Below are 20,609 nucleotides of genomic sequence, written 5' to 3' on the forward strand. Positions count from 1 at the left end.
ATAGATATTTAAAATTTTAATGTTAATGTGATAAAAATAATGCATCATGCTTCGTATTGAGAGTATAAAATATTATAATTATTATTATATATTTATAATAATAATAATATTATACTTTTATAAGCAAACTTTAAATAAAAAGTTCCCTTGGTAAGTGTATTTTCCAATAAATAAAAAAATACTTGCTGAATCATTGTAAAGTCTAGATAAACATGTAGAAAACAATTTTGAAATAAGTTCAAACAAATATTGAAATTTCATAATATTTAATAAACTAACCTTATTTTCATATAATGCTAAAGTGATGCCACAAATTTGCACAATTAAAACTAGTTGCACTTAGCCCCATTTGCCGTATGTTGCCACAGTGGCACATATGTTGCCACAATTTGTAGCAACTGCAGCTGGCAACAAGTGTTGTAGCTGTCGGAGTCCTTTGAAGTGTAACAAGTGTAGCGCAAGTGAAAAGTCAAAGAGGGTTAAGTTCAGCATTCACACACATATAAACCCACACACACACACTCGCACATACACGACCCACATTCGAGGTCGTTTGTCTTCTAAGAAACTAGGAAGTAGACGCGAATCAATTGCTTTATCCTTCTCACTTTGTTGTTGCAAGGATGCCGCCGCCGCTATGTAAATTAGCATATTTCAAAGACAACAACAACAACAAGAACAAAAACAATAGCAACAGCAACAAAAACAAAGGCAACGAATGCAATAATTGGAGTCCTTGAGTTGCGCCAGTTTCACTTCTATGCTTCTGGCTCTTGTTCCTGTTGTTGTTGCAGCCGCTTAAATCCTTTGATGTTCAACAGAAGTGGCACTCGGTCGCGTGTCCTTGTGTCCTTGCCCCCCTGCAGCAGCAGAGACAACAACAACAATGCCACTTAATCAGTTTTCATTTTTATTTCGCCCTTTGCCAAAGCTCTTCCTTAAAGCGCCTTTAAACAAACATTTTTGGGGTACATCAGGTGTCGAAGGGGTCACTAAAACCTTAATCATTCACAAATGCATTTTGTGATAATTAGGCCGCAAGTGCAACAAAAGTCAATGGGTGCGAGAGACCTGAGAGATCCCTTCGTTATATCGCATGCGATAAATGCACACGAAATCGCTTCGGCTAGCCCTGCCTCAATGTGGCTGGCTGTGTGTGCCCTTTGATGTATTGTACTTTCGCCAGCCAGTCGCTGCGCAGCCCGCAGGAGCACACACACACACACTCGCACACACACTCACAGGACACGCAGCCACCCCAAGGACGGGTGTACGTCAGTCAAGGCACGCGCATAACGACATCATCTTCATCTCCATCAACAACATTGTTGTCATCATCCTCATCATCATCATCATCGTTCATCGTCATCATCATCCTGATGCTGGTCGCTGCAAGGATAACAAGGCACACACACACACACATACACGTACACAGGACTCTGGCTTCAAGCGTTTTCAGCAGCTTCTGTTTCAATTTTGTGATTTTAATTTGCATTTAGAGGCTGTCGCACTCGGCTCTCGCTTCATAGTCATTCGACGCGTTTCGGTGACAGGACGTCTCGTGTCCTGTGTCTAGCCACTGTGTCTTCCGTCAATTCGGTGAAATTAATTTGATTTGGAGCAAACTAATAAAACAACTCATAAAATGTGAAACAATTAAAAAAAAAAAGTATTTTAATTAAAACAACTAGTTTAAACTTTTAAATTTTCGTTTTGGAATTATGAATTGAAAATTCAACAAACCATATTAAAAGCAGAGGAAATGTAAAGTTTTGAAACATTATCAAATTTATATAAAAATATATTCATATAAGTAATTTTATATAAAACAGAGAGTGAAATATTATATAATAGAATGAGAATAAAAAATGACTACAAATTAATATATTCAATATACCATAAATATATAACATAAAAAGTCAGTTTCAAAAAAGTCCTCAAAATCCAGTAAATTTAATTAAATCATCATCATTAAATTCAATAATAAACTCATCAAGTAAAATAAATAAACAGGAAAACAGGAAAAAAATGGCATCCAAAAAATTAATTTTAAAAATATTCAAAATGATTTAAACAATTTGATGTACTAAATATTTTTAATACATTTTTATAATACAAAAATTTTCAAAAAGAACAAACAAATAATATTGATGAAAAAAAAGAGAATACAAAAATTATTTGAATATATTGTAAAATTTATGAAAATATTAAAGGATGGAAGACAATATTTTGAATACATTTCAATAATACAAAATTAAAAAGAATAAAATGTATGAAAATGTGGAAAATAACATCAGTTTTTAAATTAAATAAATTATATTAAGAATATAAAAATTAAAAATATAAAATACAACAAATATGTTAAATATATTAAAAATGAAATAAAACGACAAATAAAATATTAAATAAAAACACAAATAAAATACACAAGGATGCTAGACAAGAAACCATTTGAAAAACTTAACAAAATAAATTAAACAAAGTTAAAAATTGTTATAATTTCATACAAAATATAAAAATAGTTTAAAAACATGCAAAAGTTAGAAACTTATCAAGTCTCTGTTGGCAATAAATGTTCAACGTAAAATTTAGTTATACAGCTACAAGTTTCCATTCATCAAGAAAGTGACTACGAAGAATATAACAAAAGCCTACAGCGAGCAAGAAAAGCCACCCAGAAGTAAACGACTTATGCCATAAAAAAGTAAAGAAAATAAAAAAAAATTATATGAAAGAGAAAAACAAAAAAAAGCAGCCAACTTGCCAACTGTGTGTGGACCAATCAGACCAGACTCTGGGCCAACAATCGCAGTAAAAACGATTGTAAATAAAAAGCACAACAACAAAAAGTAAACAAAAAGAAGGTAACAAACAAATATTACAAGAAGCAGGCACACACAAAACAAAAAAAGGGAGTTCCAGCCGGCCAGTAGCCAGAGAGCCAAAGCCCAAAGCTGAACGATCAATGTTTATTGGCGCTTTGGTCACGATCGAATCGCCAGTTGAGCTGAGAATGTAGCTCAGAGACATAGAAAGGCAAAACAAACGAAAACAGATCGACAATTGCAGCAAAGAAAATTGTGCAAAATGTGTGCAAAAATTTAGCAACCAAAAAAAATTAACAAATTAAATAAATTCAGCTTAAATGAGAAAATGTAAAGTGCGGTGCGAAAAGTGTTTTGCGAAAGTCTCTTCTCAATGTGTACTACAAAATGTTTGCTGTTGCTTGGCCTCAGCAAGCCAGCAACAACAAAAGAACTTGCCAACTAATTTGTAACAAGCAAAAAACAACCGACAACAGCAATGAGCAACAATTAAAAATTAGGCTTCAATTGTATGAAAATTTATGCAAATCAAAAACGAGCGATGGCTGCGTGGCAAGCAACAACAACAACAACACAGACGTGCAACCAAAACAACAACAACAACAACAGTGGAGGAAACAACATTGTTGCCACACAACCACCGTCGCGTCATTGCCATTTGCATTTAATTGTTGTGATTATCTTGGCCTGCTGCACACGCTGGTAAGTGTTGTAGTCTTGTGTGTATCTTATAGATACATCCAATGTATCCATCTACTACGAACCAGGTGTATCCATCAACACGCTCTCCGGCGTATGTAAAGCAAAATTCAAAAGGTGTAAATCGCCTGTCAACAAATTAACTCAAGCGTTGCCTTTTGTTGATGTGCTCGCTGTTGTTGCTGCTGTTGTCAGTGGCAAGTTAATTAATTAAACGACAAACCACAACAACTACAACAACAACAATCGTTGAGCAGCAGCAACACACAGCAGCAATAACAACGACAACAACAGCACTTCATGCTGTTGAGTCAACAGATTAATCAATTCCAAGACTTACACGTCGCCTCAACTCCGGAAAACTGTCAGCCAAAAGTGTTGGCATAATTAATATTGATCTAGCATTAAGATTGATCAATTTTAACCTAGCGAACTTCTCAGTTTGCCTGTTCACCTTGCAATTTGTTGTGATTCGCTTTTAGAAAGTTCATTTAACAATTGTGTAAGATCGTTTTTAATTTGAGAATTTATTTAAAAAACAATAAATATAAAATGGGTCTTAGTAATATATATTTCGGTTTTATACAGCTGAATTTTGTCAACGAATTTCTAAATTCGAAAAATTTTTGGACCATTTATACTTATTAATATAAGTAAATAGATTTTCCATCTCTTTATGGACACACATTTTTATAAAGAAGCGTATTTACTTTTCAAATTGCATTATTTATTTAAAGTAAAATTAAAACAGAACTAAAACATTACTGAAATATATATTATATTAATAATCATAATAATAAGGAAATACATTTCCATTATATAAACAAGTCAGAAAGCTAAGATCGAGTGTGCTCGACTGGGAGATAGCCACCATCTTCAACAAAATCATATTCTACAAATATACTATAAAATATTACCACGGAAATACAAAAATATATCGAAAGCTTCATTTGGTATATTTATATAGTACTATAATCAAAATATACCATAGAGTACTAAGCATTCCAGATTGTTAGTCAAAGCACAAAAGTATTTCTTAAATAACTTTTACAATTTTTATAATTTTAAAATTTTAATTTATTTTAAATAATTTGTTTTAAATAAAATAATAATCAATATACATTTTAATATTATTTTTATTTGTTTAAATTATTGTTTGTTATATTAATACTTTAAGTTATTATTGAATACCGAAACACAATTTGCATATTTTTATTTTTAAGCTCTCAACACTTATTTTATAGTCTGTTATTAAAATCATAAGCATGAACATCTATTGCCTGTCAATTGCCTTGATAGTTGTCTTCAATCACCTGCATTATTGAAATACAACAAAGTTCGCCAGCAATTTCTTAAAATAGTTTTGTTCAGTCAACAATGTACTACCAATTTCTATGCGTTTGCCAGCAACTATAAAAAAAATGGCAACTCAACTGGCTGGCTTTAGACCAAATTGCGAATTACCTGGCTGGCAAACAACAGACCAACAGACAACGCCATTTTAAACAGTTCATGGCCACATTGCTGAGCTGGTTGGAGTATCCAACCAGAGCTAACTTGCAACTGCCTGGCGACTGGCAAGTTGCAACAGCTTCGCTTGCATAGTTTGCCAGCTCCCTTTTGGCTGCTGTGTTGTTGTTCACTGGGCATATCCTCTGCATCTGCATCGCCATCGCCTTCGCCTTTGCCTCACTTTTGTGGCAAGTTGCAACTGCAGAGCAGCCTACACAATTGAGTTGATTTCAATTGCAGGGTGGTCCCTGGCACTGAGGCCTTATAATGCGCCTGGCGCTGTCAATCCGGCCTCCATCTCCGTCTCCGTCTCCAACTACAGCGTAGTCTGTGCGCAGTCAGGCGGACGAGAGTGCTGTCTGCCCATGTCCAAGTTCCAGGTGCGGCTGACTGACTGCCTGACTGCCTGGTTGGTTGATTCGTTGGTTCGTTGGTTGCTCGCTTTTGCCCTGCCTAGTAGTAGTTGCAGCTTGTTAATCTCGTTGCTGTTCTTGTCGTAGTTGTTGTTGTTGTTGCTGTTGCTGTTGTCAACAAGCAAAAAAGTATGTTGACAACCCCAAGCTGCAACAACAAGGAGAGCGATGCAGTCAACTCGAGACTGCAGCAATGCAAGTTGAAGAGCAGCCTGCAATTCGTTGTCGTCGTTGTCTTCCTCGTTGTTGCAACGTCATAATTGCAGCGCATAATGAGGCAACTGCAACTGCAGCATGCCACAATTTTTCGTTTGAAATGCAAATGAAGCACACACACACGCACACATGTTACACACCTGCCACGCCCCTCAAATGAGGCTGGTGTGGCAAGTGCAGTGCATAATGTGCAGCAGCCAAATCCTAATTGGGTGCAGCAACACACACAGTTGAAGTGTCGTTTCGCCACTGCAACACATGGCGTATGCGCAACGACTTGACTTCACTTTGCTGCTGCTACTTTAGCTGCCTGCTTCAGCATCTCTTAAGCACACCATCGCAATATGCAGCCACATTTACCTCTGGCAGCTCATTTAATTACTTGTTAAATTTGTTGCATTTCCTTATCGCACGCCAAGCAACGGCAATAAACTCAACTCGATCGGTAATCAACGATCGACGATCCTCAATCGGCGAGAAAGTTGCCTCCTTGCCAAGCACTTTGATTCTTCGCTTAACAGCTGTAATATGTTAGATAAGCGTCGATAGAAGTGTAGATTAGCAATCAGGAGTTGGTAATAAATGCAATTTGAGTGGAAATTCCACAGATATCCAGAATAATTTCAGATAATAATTCAGAAAGCATAATATGCGCTTTAATTGTTAATGAAACCCCGAATGACTTTAGAGGAAGTTCACATAATTGTTAGCAGCCAAAAAATCATTAATTGGAATATTGAAACATAAATTAAGAAAAGGAGTTTTATAGAATTACCCCTTTGATACATTAGAGAAGTTGAGATAATTTTTATAAGAAACAAAGGAAGAAGATTTTAAAGGTAATAAATAAAAAATCATTTCCGCTTTAACAACATTTTTTCTTATATACATTATATTATATTATATTTATTTCAATTAAGAAAAAAAAAACAGTGCGGTATAGCTAAATAATATACTGCATAAATACTAAAATATACCAAGGGATATATATGGTATATCGATGTAGAACTACTCTCCAAATTTGTAATTTGCAATACAAAAGAATTTCTTCAATAACTTATACAAATTTTATTCGATCGCAATCCCGGAACCATAAATACTATAATTATTGTATTTACTAAAATATTATAATTATTGTGTTTACCAAAATACTATAATTATTGTATTTGCTAAAATTCGTGACTCTGTATACAAAATTAAAATACCTTTCTACACTTTGGTTGGCGGGTATTTAAATATATGAAACTAAATAGATTCCACTTAATAAATATAGATTAAAAAAAATAATAATTTTAATAAATAATAATGAACAATGTCAATGAAAGCAGCGTTCTTGATCTTTCGTTTGAATTAAACTAACATAAAGTAGGTTTTTGAACTAATTTATTATTTACTCATTAAATATATTTAGTATCACAAGTGAACACTAAATTGCTTTTGAAAATTTCTCAACTTCGCAAAATGGTTTCAATTCCCTTTGGCAATCGATATCACAAAGTCGCAGCTCTATCGCAAGCAACAAATCAAGCAAACAAAACTGCAATTTAAAGAGCCGCAAAACTTGTGAATTAAAAAAAAAGGAAGAAAAAATCGAAAAGAGGGTAAAACAAACTTCTTGGCAAAATGCATTTTAATTGGTCGAAAGATATGCAATGCAGGGCATCGCATCGCATCGCATCGCATCGAGAGCCATCTGCCAGACGTCTTTCAGATAAAGAATTTAAACTGATGCACATTTTGTTAACAGCTTTATAAAGCGTATGGCTTTTAGTTGCCTTCTCGCTCGCTGTTATAGTTGTTGCTGTTTGCCAGTGAATTCAATAAAACTGATAAGGCAACAAAGTCAAGGAACCGACGACGATGACGGCGACGACTTCGACGCTGAGTCATGCAGTAGAGCAACCTGAACATGAGATCAAGTCTTCGATCGGATCCTTGGATGCGATGTCGAAGCTGTGCGTATTTCACGCGATGCGATAGCAGACGCAATTGAACCGCTTATAAAATTTATCGATCTGTTAGCCATGGCTTAAAATGTAGCCAACACACCAAGGATGTTGGCTTATCAGCCACACAAAAGTGTTGCCACGATAAATGCAGAAATCAAAAGTATATACATATGTGCGATGTCTGCAAAAAAAATTTCAATTTAATTTTCATAATTTTAGTTTCTCACGCTCAGAGAGTTCTATTGAAATGCCATAAAAAGATTGAAATGTGTGGCAAAAACGCTTTAGACTTTAGGCTTTAAGAGGCGCCGCCAAAAGTCGCTCTCAAGTCAGACTCCAATTCTGACTCTTTGCGGCTGTCAAACGGTAGCCCGTGCATAAATCAAGGATTTTTGTCGGTTTATGCCCCCGTCCAAGTCCACAAACTATATCAAATCAGTTAGCTATCTAAGCCAGTTAGGCATAAACATTGTTTCCCACACACACACACACACACATACATGCACGCACATACACACACATACTCAGAGAGTCAGTTGGATAACTTTGGGCTACGGTCGACGAGACGAGACGAGACGAGATACATTCCATGCCAGGCTGGCCCGGAGCCACGGCAACAGCTAGGAATGCTTTTGATCTGTGGCGACCATTCAAAATATATATATATATATGTAGATGTATACAGGGTGCCCACTGTATACTATTGTAGCATTCAATTTCCATAGCTCACTGTAATTAAATGAATTTATCACATTCTCTTTTTTTTGCTGTTGCTGCTGCTTTTTACTTTTTGCGTACGCTTTAAATAATACTCGCAATAAAATGCGCAAATGTTGTGTTGTGATTCACATGGAAAGGAAATGCCTAAAACTTGGCCAAGCGCATTCAGCAAACAATTCAAGCGTTCAGCTTTAAGCTTCATCTCATGAGCATTTATCATTTAATAGCCACCACTTCAACAACAACTATTCGTCTCTCATTTAATTGCTTTCACTTATAGCTATACTGAAATTTCTGCCGAATTCGCAATTGCTTAAGCAAACATACAATATTAGAAAAATAAGTAAAGTAGCTAAATGAGTCATGAAATTAGTGAGTTTTTTCAAAATAAAAGTTTATAATTTGAAATTTCTTCAATTGATTTGATAAACTGAAGGCAATAAGTTCTTAATGAAAAGATCACGTATAGGAAGAATTCACCATAATTCTATTAAAACTCAATATTACTCGATTATAGAATGAGCATCTATTAAAAGTTTCCAACGTTTATTATTTTAAATTCAACAAAAGTAAAAAAGATACAGTAAAGTGTGCTCGACTATAAGATACTCTGTACCCATTTTGTTTTTTAATTTTAAAATAAATCAAATTAATATAACGAAAAAATTCTAAAAATATACCAGACGCTATATATAATATATATCGATATAGTACATCACTCAAAATATACCATAGAATACAAAATACACCAGATTTGATGGGTTTTTTCCTATACAAAACTATTTCTCAAAAAAAGATTGTAATTTACTCTTGACTTGTTTTATAGTTCTATTCAACAACACTGAATTCTTAAAATAATATAATATCGAAAAGTAAATCAAAAACTTATATTCAAAGATCTTTAATGATTTTAATAAATATTATATTATCTGTCATTGCTAAAGTTAGTTTTTTAATCGTATTTAGTTGCAATGTTTTTCAAATAAGACCACAAATTAGATTTCGTTCATGATTCCGAAGAATGTAATCGGAAATATTTTTTTGCATTTGTACTCGAAAATTTATTTAGCTACTTAGATTAAAAGATTTATGAAAGCCGTTAATATTGTCGGCATAAACTGGGCAAAAACTCAGTCGCAACTTGCACCTCATTAACATGGCTAAAGAGTGTCGCAACATCAGCAGCTCCATCAACAAACTGCAGCTGTTGTGATAGGAGTTTGGGAGCAGGTTGTGAGCTGAGTGATCAGTTGATCAGTTGTTCAGCGTGCAGCCATGGCAGGCTCTATGGAGTGAATGCTGCGTGAATGGCATACCAAATGATGGGCTGAAGCTCCAACTACAGCTACAACTACACAGTTGAAGATGTTGATGAGAGATCCTCAGATGTGTCTGTCGTTGGAGTTGCAGTTGAGGACGTGTGTGAAAATGGCACGTTTCTACATTTGAGTATTTTTTACATGCGCTACGTGCCCCAATTAACAACCCTCTCCTCTCCACACAACACTTCGCAACAGTCGACAAACACGCAACAGGGATTTAACATTAAGAAAGAATACATTGCAGACGCCATCGTGGAGCGCATCACGTATACGCGCGGTATGCCAGGCTGCGATCTGCGTGTCATAGATCAACGCGATGCGATGTGCGAAGCGATGCGATGCGATTGTAGATGTGCAAGTGTGTGTCTGTGTGTGTGTGGATGAAGTTGTTCAACGTCAACGTCAACTGCCACTCGCAGCAACACTCTCAGCTCAGCTCAGCTCAGCTCAGCTCGGTATCTGTATCTGTGGCGCAAGATCAGAACACCTCTACGCTGACCTTGACTGCGAGTGGTGCGCTCTAAATGAGTTCAATGAGAGCCACAATGAACCACACTGAACCACACTGAGCCACACTGAAACCACACTGAGCCACTCTGTGAGTTCTTTGACAGCAATCGTCGCTAGCTTGGCAAATTTGTTGTTCTCTTGTGAGTCATAGACCAAAGATTTGAGACGAGATTTATGACATTGCTGGAATTTAATTTAGCTACTGTCCGTCTGTCTATTTGTTTAGGAGCTTTGTCTTCGCGCTTGCTGATTAAATCAGCCACAAAACTCAAATTAAATTTCACATAAACAAATAAAATGAAATTAAATTAAATTTGTTGCCAAGCATTTTGTTTTCTACTTTTTTTTAATTTAATTTTTGTTTTTTGTGTGTGCTATGTGTCTTGTCTGCGGTTTTTTGGCGCTCAAGGTTAATGGCGAAGTTGTCATTGTTGTTGCTATTTCTGTTCGCTGTTCGCTGTGTGTGGGGCAACTCGCTTGGATACAGTTTCGGAATTGAAATTGAAATTGGGAATTCGGTTTCGTATACGTATTCGAATTTAATTATTAGCTGCGGTCACTGTAATCATAGCGCTAGCTGAAGAGCTGAGCTGCAGATTTAAAGCTTATATTTTGATACTATCGAATGGAATTTTGCATATATATTTTATTTTTTTTGGATGACTTAAATACAACATTATAAGACAATTCTTGTATAATATTTTTGTAGTTAATGAACAAAAACTTTATGAGCAGAGTCCTTTCCCATTACATAAATAGACTTAAGTTTTTATTATATATAGACATAAAAATATAACCCTAAAATTATGACAGCCCTTTGTTATCATACATTTATATTAGATCTGTTAATACACATTAAATGCGGAAAATTAATATGTATTTGTATATTAATATATAAATATCTCATTTTAGTAGTACATTTTTCCATTCACATACTTTTTCTGCAAAAAGCTGTAAAGATGGAAAAATTGTATTAATTTCTTACAATATTTTCATCATCTTTTTTTAATCAAATTTGTTTCCACATCTATTAAATATATTTTATTTAGTGAGAATCAGCGAAGATAGAACATTTATATTACTTGCCTAATAACATTTAGAAAATGTTTTAAATATGTTAAAACCTCAATTACGTCTCTCGAATAAATGTCCATTCTATTTCGCAGGTTGTATGGCTTGCCGGATGGACGTGCCACATGCCGCTCAGTGCCTGGTCTGACCAAGGATCAGGTGGAGCTGTGCTACAAGGCAAGTGATGTGACTGCCGCGGCACTGGAAGGTCTCGACATGGCTATCCGAGAATGCCAGATACAGGTACATAAAAGCAAGCGAGCGGTTGAGTCGATAAATTTCTATATTGTTATCAATTGAGTGCATGTTTTATACCAATTTACATTCTACATTCTACTGCGAGTAGCATTACCAGATTTGCAACATTTGTTGCTGTTTTTATTTTTTTTACTTTTGTTAATTACTCTTCTAAAACTTTATCTGAAATGGCTTTTGTTTGTGCCATTAAGAAGCAAAACGATCTGAAATTGCCATCAAACAGTCGCCAAATTGATGCGATGTTGTTGTTGAGTGGCATTTCTGGTTCGTCAGTCAATGAAATAAGTGTAATTGTAGAATTTCAAGATTTGTTTTGCATCACTAACTAATCATTTCTTCTTCGCTTCTTTTACTATTTTCTGTTGACGTCTTTTTATGCTGATGTAGTTTCAGTGGCATCGCTGGAATTGCTCATCGCTGAGCACCAAGAGTCGCAATCCGCATGCATCGAATCTGCTCAAGAAAGGTGAGTTCCCCACACCAAGTTGCAAAGTTCCCAAGTAGCCTGGCCGAAAGCCATTAAGCTGACACTAAAATGTGCAGTAAGTGTGGCTCAGCTTTCACGCAAAACAAAATCGCTTTATGACCAACTAACGACAACAACAGCAACGGCAACAACAGCAACAAACTGTCAACGAGTTTGCGGTTATTCGTAGAGCAACGGCAAGCGGCCCACACGCAAACCGCTAGGCAAAAAAGTAAAAACCTTAAAGATAAACGATCTAACGACTTGCCGCAGTTGAATTACTCTTTCCACATTATAAACTCAGGAGATTCTCATCATGTTCTATACATAACTGTTTAAGGAATCGGGTCAATCAGTACAATTGGGAAAGAAAGCAAAAAAAGAATTTTGAGAATAGGATTTAAGAAGTATATGCAACTAAATAATTATTATATTAATAATTTTTATATCATAAATAAATTACATATTTATTAAATCATAGTATATTCTTATAAGATCCTTTAATATTTTCCATATTTTAAAATACTTTTTTGAATATTTATATTTTACAAGATTTAAATATGACATTTTTTAAACAAATTAACAATAACACCAAAGAAAAACAATGGAAATAACATAATATCATAATGTTTATGGTAAATATTTATTTAAAATCTAATTTTAAATAAATAATGTATGTTAATGTACTATTACAAAGGGACCTGCCTCTTTTTCTTTCGTACTTCATCGCATATTTCCTACACCCTTTGGCAAGGGTATTCAAAAAATATCTAATTAAAAGTGCGCAGTACTTTGTATGCTCCCTCTCAACCCTATTTCCCTCTTCGATCTGCCGGACAGTGTCCGAAGCTATTAGCCGTCGCATTATTAGACACGCCATGGAAACAAAACCACAGCAGCGTCTCAAGGCAGACGAAGCTGTGCTGCACCATGTACAATGTAGATGACTGACTCTCTAATGCCCCGGTCCAGTTGACGTGGTGGCTAGAGATCATGTTTCTAAGTCGTTGCAGCTAGTAAGAGTGTCGCTTTGGGGGACTTGTACTGAACGCACCTTTGTCACAGCCTAGTGCATCTCTAGTCCGTTCAGCAGTCCATCAGTCCAGCACAGTTCGTCAGTGCGGCAGCGCGAACTTTGACTTTGATATCTTAATCTGTTGTCGAGGCATTATATTACACACGACGATTCCCGACATCTAGGCGTGTGCCTTATGATGCTGTTCCAGCTGAGCGTCAACAAAGAGTTGCCGCTTTGTTAGCCGCTTTTGTTAGCCAGGTAGCAAGTAGCGGTAACTCAGTGATCATAGGCGCCGATCGTAGGACTAACAACGGTATCAAGCGACTACTGTTATGTAGCTCAGTTATAGTTCAAGTTATTGATATCTCTTATATATAATACAAGAGAGTAAGCCAAAACTTCTATATACTCGAAATTCCTGAAGCCATTTCAAAACGATATTCCTGGTATTCATGTATTCAAAGTGAAGCAGGACAGCAGCGTCTTTAGCATATAACTAAACCAATTGCTCAGGTGGCAATCAAGCGTTGCCTTTGGGGCTCAAGTCTGGCATGTTTGGGGCGCGTTCCCAAGCGCTTCATTAGTTAAATTATGCGTCATCCAATTGCTGTAAAAATGCCAAAACAATGGGGCGAATGGTCGACGACGACGACGACGACGAGTCAAAAGAGTCCAATGATCAAAATGGCGGCATGCAATGCAGATGCAAACGATATCTGCCCACAGTGGCAATGTTGAAAAGATTTCTCACAAATTTCAATGCGACTGCAATAACAAAGAGAGAGTTGAAGAGAGAGAAACGCAAAGAGACAGGCAAACAAGAGGAGAAGTCGATGATGATGAAGAAGAAGAAGAGTTGCCTGGGAGACCGACGAGTAAAAGGGAAAGGCTAACCTCAAGTCAAGTCAAGTTGACTCGAGTCCGGCGTAATTTATTTGCATTCATCGTATAAATTATATTGTAAGCAAACCACTTCATTCAATTTCAATTTAAAAAATTGTTATCTCTCTTGACGGATGCTGCCGCGGCCACTGACAACGTACTGCAAAACGACAGCGAGACATTTTCAAGAGACAAACAAAAACACAACCGAATCACTTGAGAGCCGACATAGCTTCTCAGTGGCTGCATAAGCCAAAGCTGAGTTGGCGAAGGATGCGGACCAGTAGATATGCTGGGAAACCTTGCCCATAGCCAGCAATAATGCAACATAACAAAAACAGAATTAAATTGGCAGGGAGTGCATAGACGCAACACAGAGTTATAGATAATTGAAACCCAAGATTTTACAAATTCCTTAAAAAAACCTCTAAGTGAAGAGCTTAAAAACGATGGGTGTTTTAATAGATTAGTCAGTTATTGGGAATAAACTTAAGATAATTTATTTTTAACTGACTTTAACTACTTTTTTTTTAACTACTTTAATAAAATAATATTTTGTGCGAGCTATAAAGTAATCTGGTTAATCTATTATGAATCGAAGCTTTGATTGAGTTTTATTTAGAAAGCAAGACTATCAGGATAAAATATCATTTAATAAGAAACATACTATGCTAGAAAGTGACAAAACTAAATAAAATATAATTCTTTTAAAGCTATAAACAATATTATATAAATTAGATCATTTATTTGTCTGCTTTTAAAGTGTCTCAGAGCTACAATATCCGCATACAACTTATATGATTTTAGTATCTATAATATTTTGAAGCTTTTGTAATCTATCATAACAGAAATTTCAGATACACTTAAGGGAACTTTAAAACTTCTCTATAGAGCAATCGTCGGTTTGTGGGAATGCATGCAAATGGCGAAAAAAAAATACCATGTCATTACAGCATATCTACACATAATTTGCATTTGGCCATAATCTTGTTGCTGCCATCAAGTGCGGAATAAACTTGATCGGTCCAAATGCGCGTACACAAAATGAGCCAGGTTAAAGTTAAAGCCACAGCTAAAGTTAACAACATTGGCCAATATAACAATGCCAAACCATAAATCTCCAAATGCATGCCACACCAGCAGCAGCAGCAGCAACAGCAGCCGTAGCACTTCCAAGTAACTTCTCTCTTGCTGTCGTCGCTCGTCTCTCGACTCTTGGCTCTCAGGTCTCGACTAGCCTTCAGGCCTAACCAATATGGTAAACCCAAGCTTATGTCAGTGACATGTCTGCTGATCTGTCCGCCCGTCCGTCCGTCCGTCTGTCTGTCTGTCTGTTTTGTCAACCCGCCCGTTCGTGTGTCCATTAAATAAGGAAGGAAACAGCGAACTGAACTCTGCACATAACGAGAGTCAATATTGACAGGCAACAGGCAGCAGCGGCAGCAACGCGTGCAACGTTTTGGTCGACTTGGGGCGACATATAAGGGCAGAGGCAACCTGAGCAACCAACAGCAGCCCCCAAAAACGCAAACGAAGGGGGAGGAGGAGCGAGGGAGGAGGAGATCAATGATCGGCCAAGTGAAACGAAACAAATCAAGTCAGAGAGCAACAACTGACTGACAATCGAATCGGCGCACGGACAGGTCAACTATTTTGCATACATCTACTATAACTTATGGAACTGGTCGCAGATCTCTCCGAGATCGTCCGTTGATCGGTCTGGTGCGCCGCTCTCTTCTCGCTACTTCGCCATGCATTATTGTCAATCAACTGGGTCGATGGAAGCGGGCGATGGAAGAGTCAGGCGGCAGCCATGTACAAAAAGTAGTAAAAGGATTACGTACGATCGTCGTCAGCGATCGACCTTTATCTTAGTCTCGGTTCAAGCAAATGCATGTGACAACAAGCGAGCGACGTATGTCGCAAACAATTACTTGGGATTGCAACACACAAGACAGCAGACAGCAGGAAGAGGGATAGGGAGAGAGTCAGGGAATCGAAATGGGAGTGGGGAATGGGAATGGGACAGAGGAAAACAGAGACAGGTCGTTGTTGTTATGTATTGTATGGGGCCAGTAGAGCGATCGCTTTGAGTCGATCGGTTGCCAATTTATGCGCAGTAAGAAGCACGTCACATGGCCCCAAGGCATTGTCAAATGTAACTCTCTGGCAATGATGTGATTTGGATTTGCAAATGGCCTGTGGGGGGAAACACAAAGCGTGCATAAATCAAGACTCCAATCGAACGATCACAGATCACAGAGATCTCGCCACAGATCGCGAATGCGAATGGCATGAGATTGCTGCAAGGCTGTGACTGTGACTGAGACTTGAAAATGCGACTCGAGACTGTGGAGAACACTGTAAAGGGGAGAGAGACTTGCGACTGGAGTGGAGTGGAGTGGAGCGTGGTGACTTGGCGTGGCATGGCATTGCTACTGTGCGCATTGATGCATTGATTGATGGCGTCTTAATCGTCAATCAAATGCGCGCTACACTTTTGCATTGCATCGCATCACATTGAAAACGATCGATTGGCTTTTGTAAGACGACAACGACAACTTGTCACAACATTGACATTTGCATTCGTGCGCATCCTGAGTGACAGACTACGAACGAGTTGACCATCTGACTGATTGTTTGACAGCTTCGCACACACAAACATCGAGCAACAGCTACAGCTACATCTCAACCCCATCGCCATCCAACGATCAACGATCCTCCTCCCGTGATGCAAACCTGTCACATTGACATATGTACTGTTGCCGCCGCATTGCATTTGCCTTGGCTATGCGATTTAGCTTCTCGTTTTTCCTTATTTGTTTTTTGCTTTTGTCTTATGCAAAGTGGCGCTGACAATTTGCATGTCAATCGATTGACAAATGTTGCCAACTTTGGCAACGCTCAATGGCGTTCCATGTCGATCATGATTAACGTCAATTTTGACAGCCGTTTGACAGCTATTGCATAAGTCGTCAACTAACCCACCTGGGTGGGTGTGGTCTCTCTTTCAACCTCTCTCGAATTTTGCATCATTAAAACTTGTCTGAACGTTCGATCAATTCAATCGCTTCGATCGCTCGATCGGTCGATCGATCGATTATCCACTGCTGAAAAAGCTGCTGAGTGCTCTGCCCACTTTTGGGGCTTGGCGGCTTGTCCAGGCTCATGTCAAAGCCGGCAGAATGTGCCGCACAATTCCCCATGGGCAATTCGCTTGGGCATTCAGTGTTAAAAATAACGCCGCATAACTTTTGCCGATAGCCATAGAGCTTTACGCCTCCCTTGGGGTAACACAATCACACACACATTCACTATAGTATATAGTTTCACAACTCTAATTCCATTTTGTGCTCCTTTAGGGTATCGAGAGAGCGCTTTTGCCTTTGCCATCTCGGCGGCTGGTGTGGCACACAGTGTTGCACGAGCCTGCAGTCAAGGACGCTTGATGTCCTGCGGTTGTGATCCCACAATTAATCGTAAAACGCTCAACAAGAACCTTCGCCAGTCGCTGGACAAGGAAAAGAAACAGTTTCTGCAATATCTCGAAACGAATCAAATTCTGACACCTGAGGAGGAAAAGAAATATGAACGCTCTAAGATCGCAAGTCGCTGGAAATGGGGCGGTTGCTCCCACAACATGGACTTTGGTGTAGAGTACTCGAAACTCTTTCTCGACTGCCGCGAAAAAAGCTGGCGACATTCAATCGAAAATCAATCTACACAACAATCATGCCGGCAGAGTGGTGAGTAAATAGAAGGAATGCAACTTAAATTATTCTATTTAAAAAAGTAAACATTTTTTAGTAGAAACTGTACATTATGCATAAAAGAAAACATTAATTTCCAATTTAATAAAATAAAATTCATTGAACGAAAGGCAATTGAATGGTTTCATCACCTAGGAATTCATTTTGATAATTATTTACCAGCAATTCAAATTGGAGAAGGCTTAAATTTAAAATTAAAAAAAAAAAAGATTTTTGTTTATAAAATAAAAGCAATTTTGAACTTAAAAAAATAAACTTAAAGATTTTAATATTTTTCTCATTGTAATTTAATTCAATTGCTTCTTTAAATTATACTCGATTGATCGAATGATTGTCAATTACTTTTCCCTAATTGGCTTTCTATTTTTGCTTACTAGGCCGTTTCCAACAACATGGAGTTTCGTTGTAAATGCCACGGCATGTCTGGCAGTTGCCAGCTGAAGACCTGCTGGAAATCAGCACCAGATTTTCACATTGTCGGCAAAGTGCTGAAGCATCAGTTCCGCAAGGCCATTCTAGTGGATCAATCGAATCTTGGCAATGGCGAGCCAGTTGTGGTCTTAAAGCGATCACGCAATAAGAAATCAAATGGTGGCAATGGAGCTGGTGTCAGCTCGGATTTGGTGGCCGCCGATGCTTCGGGCATTCTGGAGGGTCGAGAGACGCAACGCGATCTGGATGCCGAGCGAGGCACGCGACAGACGAGCTCTGATAAGAATGCCGCCCGCATGGCACGAAAACTGGAGACGTCGCTCTTCTACTATCAGCGATCGCCGAACTTTTGCGAACGGGATCTAGGTGCCGATATACAGGGTAAGTTTAAGGTGTAATTAGATCATCCAAAAATGTTGGCAATCAGAAAATTATAATAATAGCAAGCGAACATGATCAAAATTCTGCCAACATATCACAATTAACAAAACTGTTTTGGTATTCTTATCAATGCCGTCAATATTTCAAAATAAGATATGAATCGAATTAATATTAATCAGAACTGCAAAAGGAAATACCACAAATAAATTGGCTAATTATGAAAAATTGCAAGAATTCGGTCACACTGTAACAAGAGTCGAACTAATTAAAAATGATTTATTGGCATGGGGCTAAGCGATAAATTTGATTTGCCTCTAATAAATAAATCACAAATGCAAATTAACAGCAGCCAGGTAGCAACAAAAACAACCACAGCAACAATAACAACAAACGACGATTACAACAACAGCGATAACAGCAACAACAACTACAAAAACTGCAAAAAAAAAGCCATTTATTAACGGAGCTACCAAACATGCCACATAACTCAAAATGCGCGACGACAAAAGTCGAGAGTTGCGCATGCGCACGGCACGTACTCAACAGCAATACACCAGCAACCAGAAACAACAACAACAACCAGCAGCCACAGCAACAACAACAACGTAGCAAACCGGCAACGTGAACGTCTAACTGCCACTTGCAATTTTCGTTAGCCATTTTGTGGCGACTACTCGACGATGTTGTTGTTACTGCTGCTCGATGTTATGGTTGCTCGTTGTTGTCCGTTGCTGTTGTTGTTGTTGTGGTTGCCGCTGTTGACACATTTGCAAATTATCAAAAGCCGCTGCGACTGCGGGCCAGTTTAAAGTGTTAATTACGACGCAAATTTATAATTAATCGTTGACGCGGGCTACCGGGCGGATGATTGTTGCTGCTGTTGTCGTTCGTTCGTTCCCTGCCCACAACGCCACACAGCACATCCACCTCTTTTTGCCGCCTTCCTCTAGACCGTGCCCCCATTCAACAGGGGCTTGATTCATGCGCCGTGTCTAAGCAAATGATGGCAATTAACGTTGGCAATTAACATCTAACAATTATGATACTTTGCTTATAGTTGCACATAATTGTTTATTTATGGTTTTTTAATGGCCGCAACGTGAGTTCTCTCGCCTCGCTTCACGACGTGAGACCGCTTGCTATCGATAGTCAACACACAGACATTTTAATTTAATTAAGGAATATTTGAACTATCGATTGATTAATTGCTTGCTTCGGGCTATTATTCAATGTCAACGCTTCAATGCATTTGAATGAGACAAAAACTTTTAAAGCTAAGAAAAGAAGAGTGAGTTGTATAAACTTTTTGAAATATGATAATTTTTAAGATAGTAAGTAATAAATTGGTTGCATAAGTGAACATAGAACTTCGAGGTACATCGGTTAATCTAATCTGCTTAATATTCAAAATATGAAATTTGGCAATGACGCACAAATTTAAATTTGGCAGTATTGCATCGCTTTAATGTGCAGCTAACCAACACTTTAAACATCTTTCATTGCAGGCACTGTGGGTCGGAAGTGCAATCGAAATACAACAACCAGCGATGGCTGCGCCTCATTATGCTGTGGGCGTGGTCACAGCCAAGTTAAGGAACGACGAGCGGAACGCTGTCGTTGTAAATTTCAATGGTGCTGTAGTGTGGAATGCGACGAATGCCATGTGGAGGAATGGATAAGTGTGTGCAATTGAGCAACTGAGAACTGGATAAAAGACTTCTTCTCTTCAAATTAACAACGGCGGCAGTTACAATTTAAAATTAAACAACAGTATTAAAATATAATTAATTAACAACAAAAACAAAAGAAATTATTTAGTTTAAACAAATATTTCATATTGAATAGGACTACAAATAACTTGTCAACAGCTTATTGATTGATTGATTCATGATGTGTGAGTGTGTACATTATATATATGTTTAGTTTAGCAATCGATTCCCAATTTTCGAATACTTGTAAATACGAAAAAATAAGAAAAACAATTGGTCTGTCAATCAGCTGACTTTTATTTCATTTTTCCCTCATGATCCCCCAGTTTGTTTTGGACTCGCTGGGCACGTGAATGCCACTAATTCAATTAGCTAGGCTAATTAGTTACCCAAGGTGTCTATTTTAGCATACCCCTCTCTGGAGAGAAGGTCTAGACATGACTCGACGACCTTGCG

The 20,609-nt window shown here is 37.7% G+C and overlaps 1 protein-coding gene across 1 annotated transcript; it reads left to right on the forward strand.

Annotated features, from left to right (window-relative positions):
* Positions 1-2,425: 2,425 nt before the first annotated feature.
* On the forward strand, positions 2,426-20,426 carry LOC132793519 (protein Wnt-10b). The gene is given in 7 exon segments (XM_060803484.1): positions 2,426-3,527; positions 11,333-11,480; positions 11,883-11,961; positions 17,224-17,549; positions 17,551-17,607; positions 18,009-18,444; positions 19,950-20,426. Coding segments are annotated over 7 exon segments (1,425 nt in total). The 5' UTR covers positions 2,426-3,336; the 3' UTR covers positions 20,138-20,426.
* Positions 20,427-20,609: the final 183 nt, after the last annotated feature.

This window comes from Drosophila nasuta, chromosome 2L (assembly GCF_023558535.2).
Source record: "Drosophila nasuta strain 15112-1781.00 chromosome 2L, ASM2355853v1, whole genome shotgun sequence".
NCBI classification, from domain to species: Eukaryota; Metazoa; Arthropoda; class Insecta; order Diptera; family Drosophilidae; genus Drosophila; species Drosophila nasuta.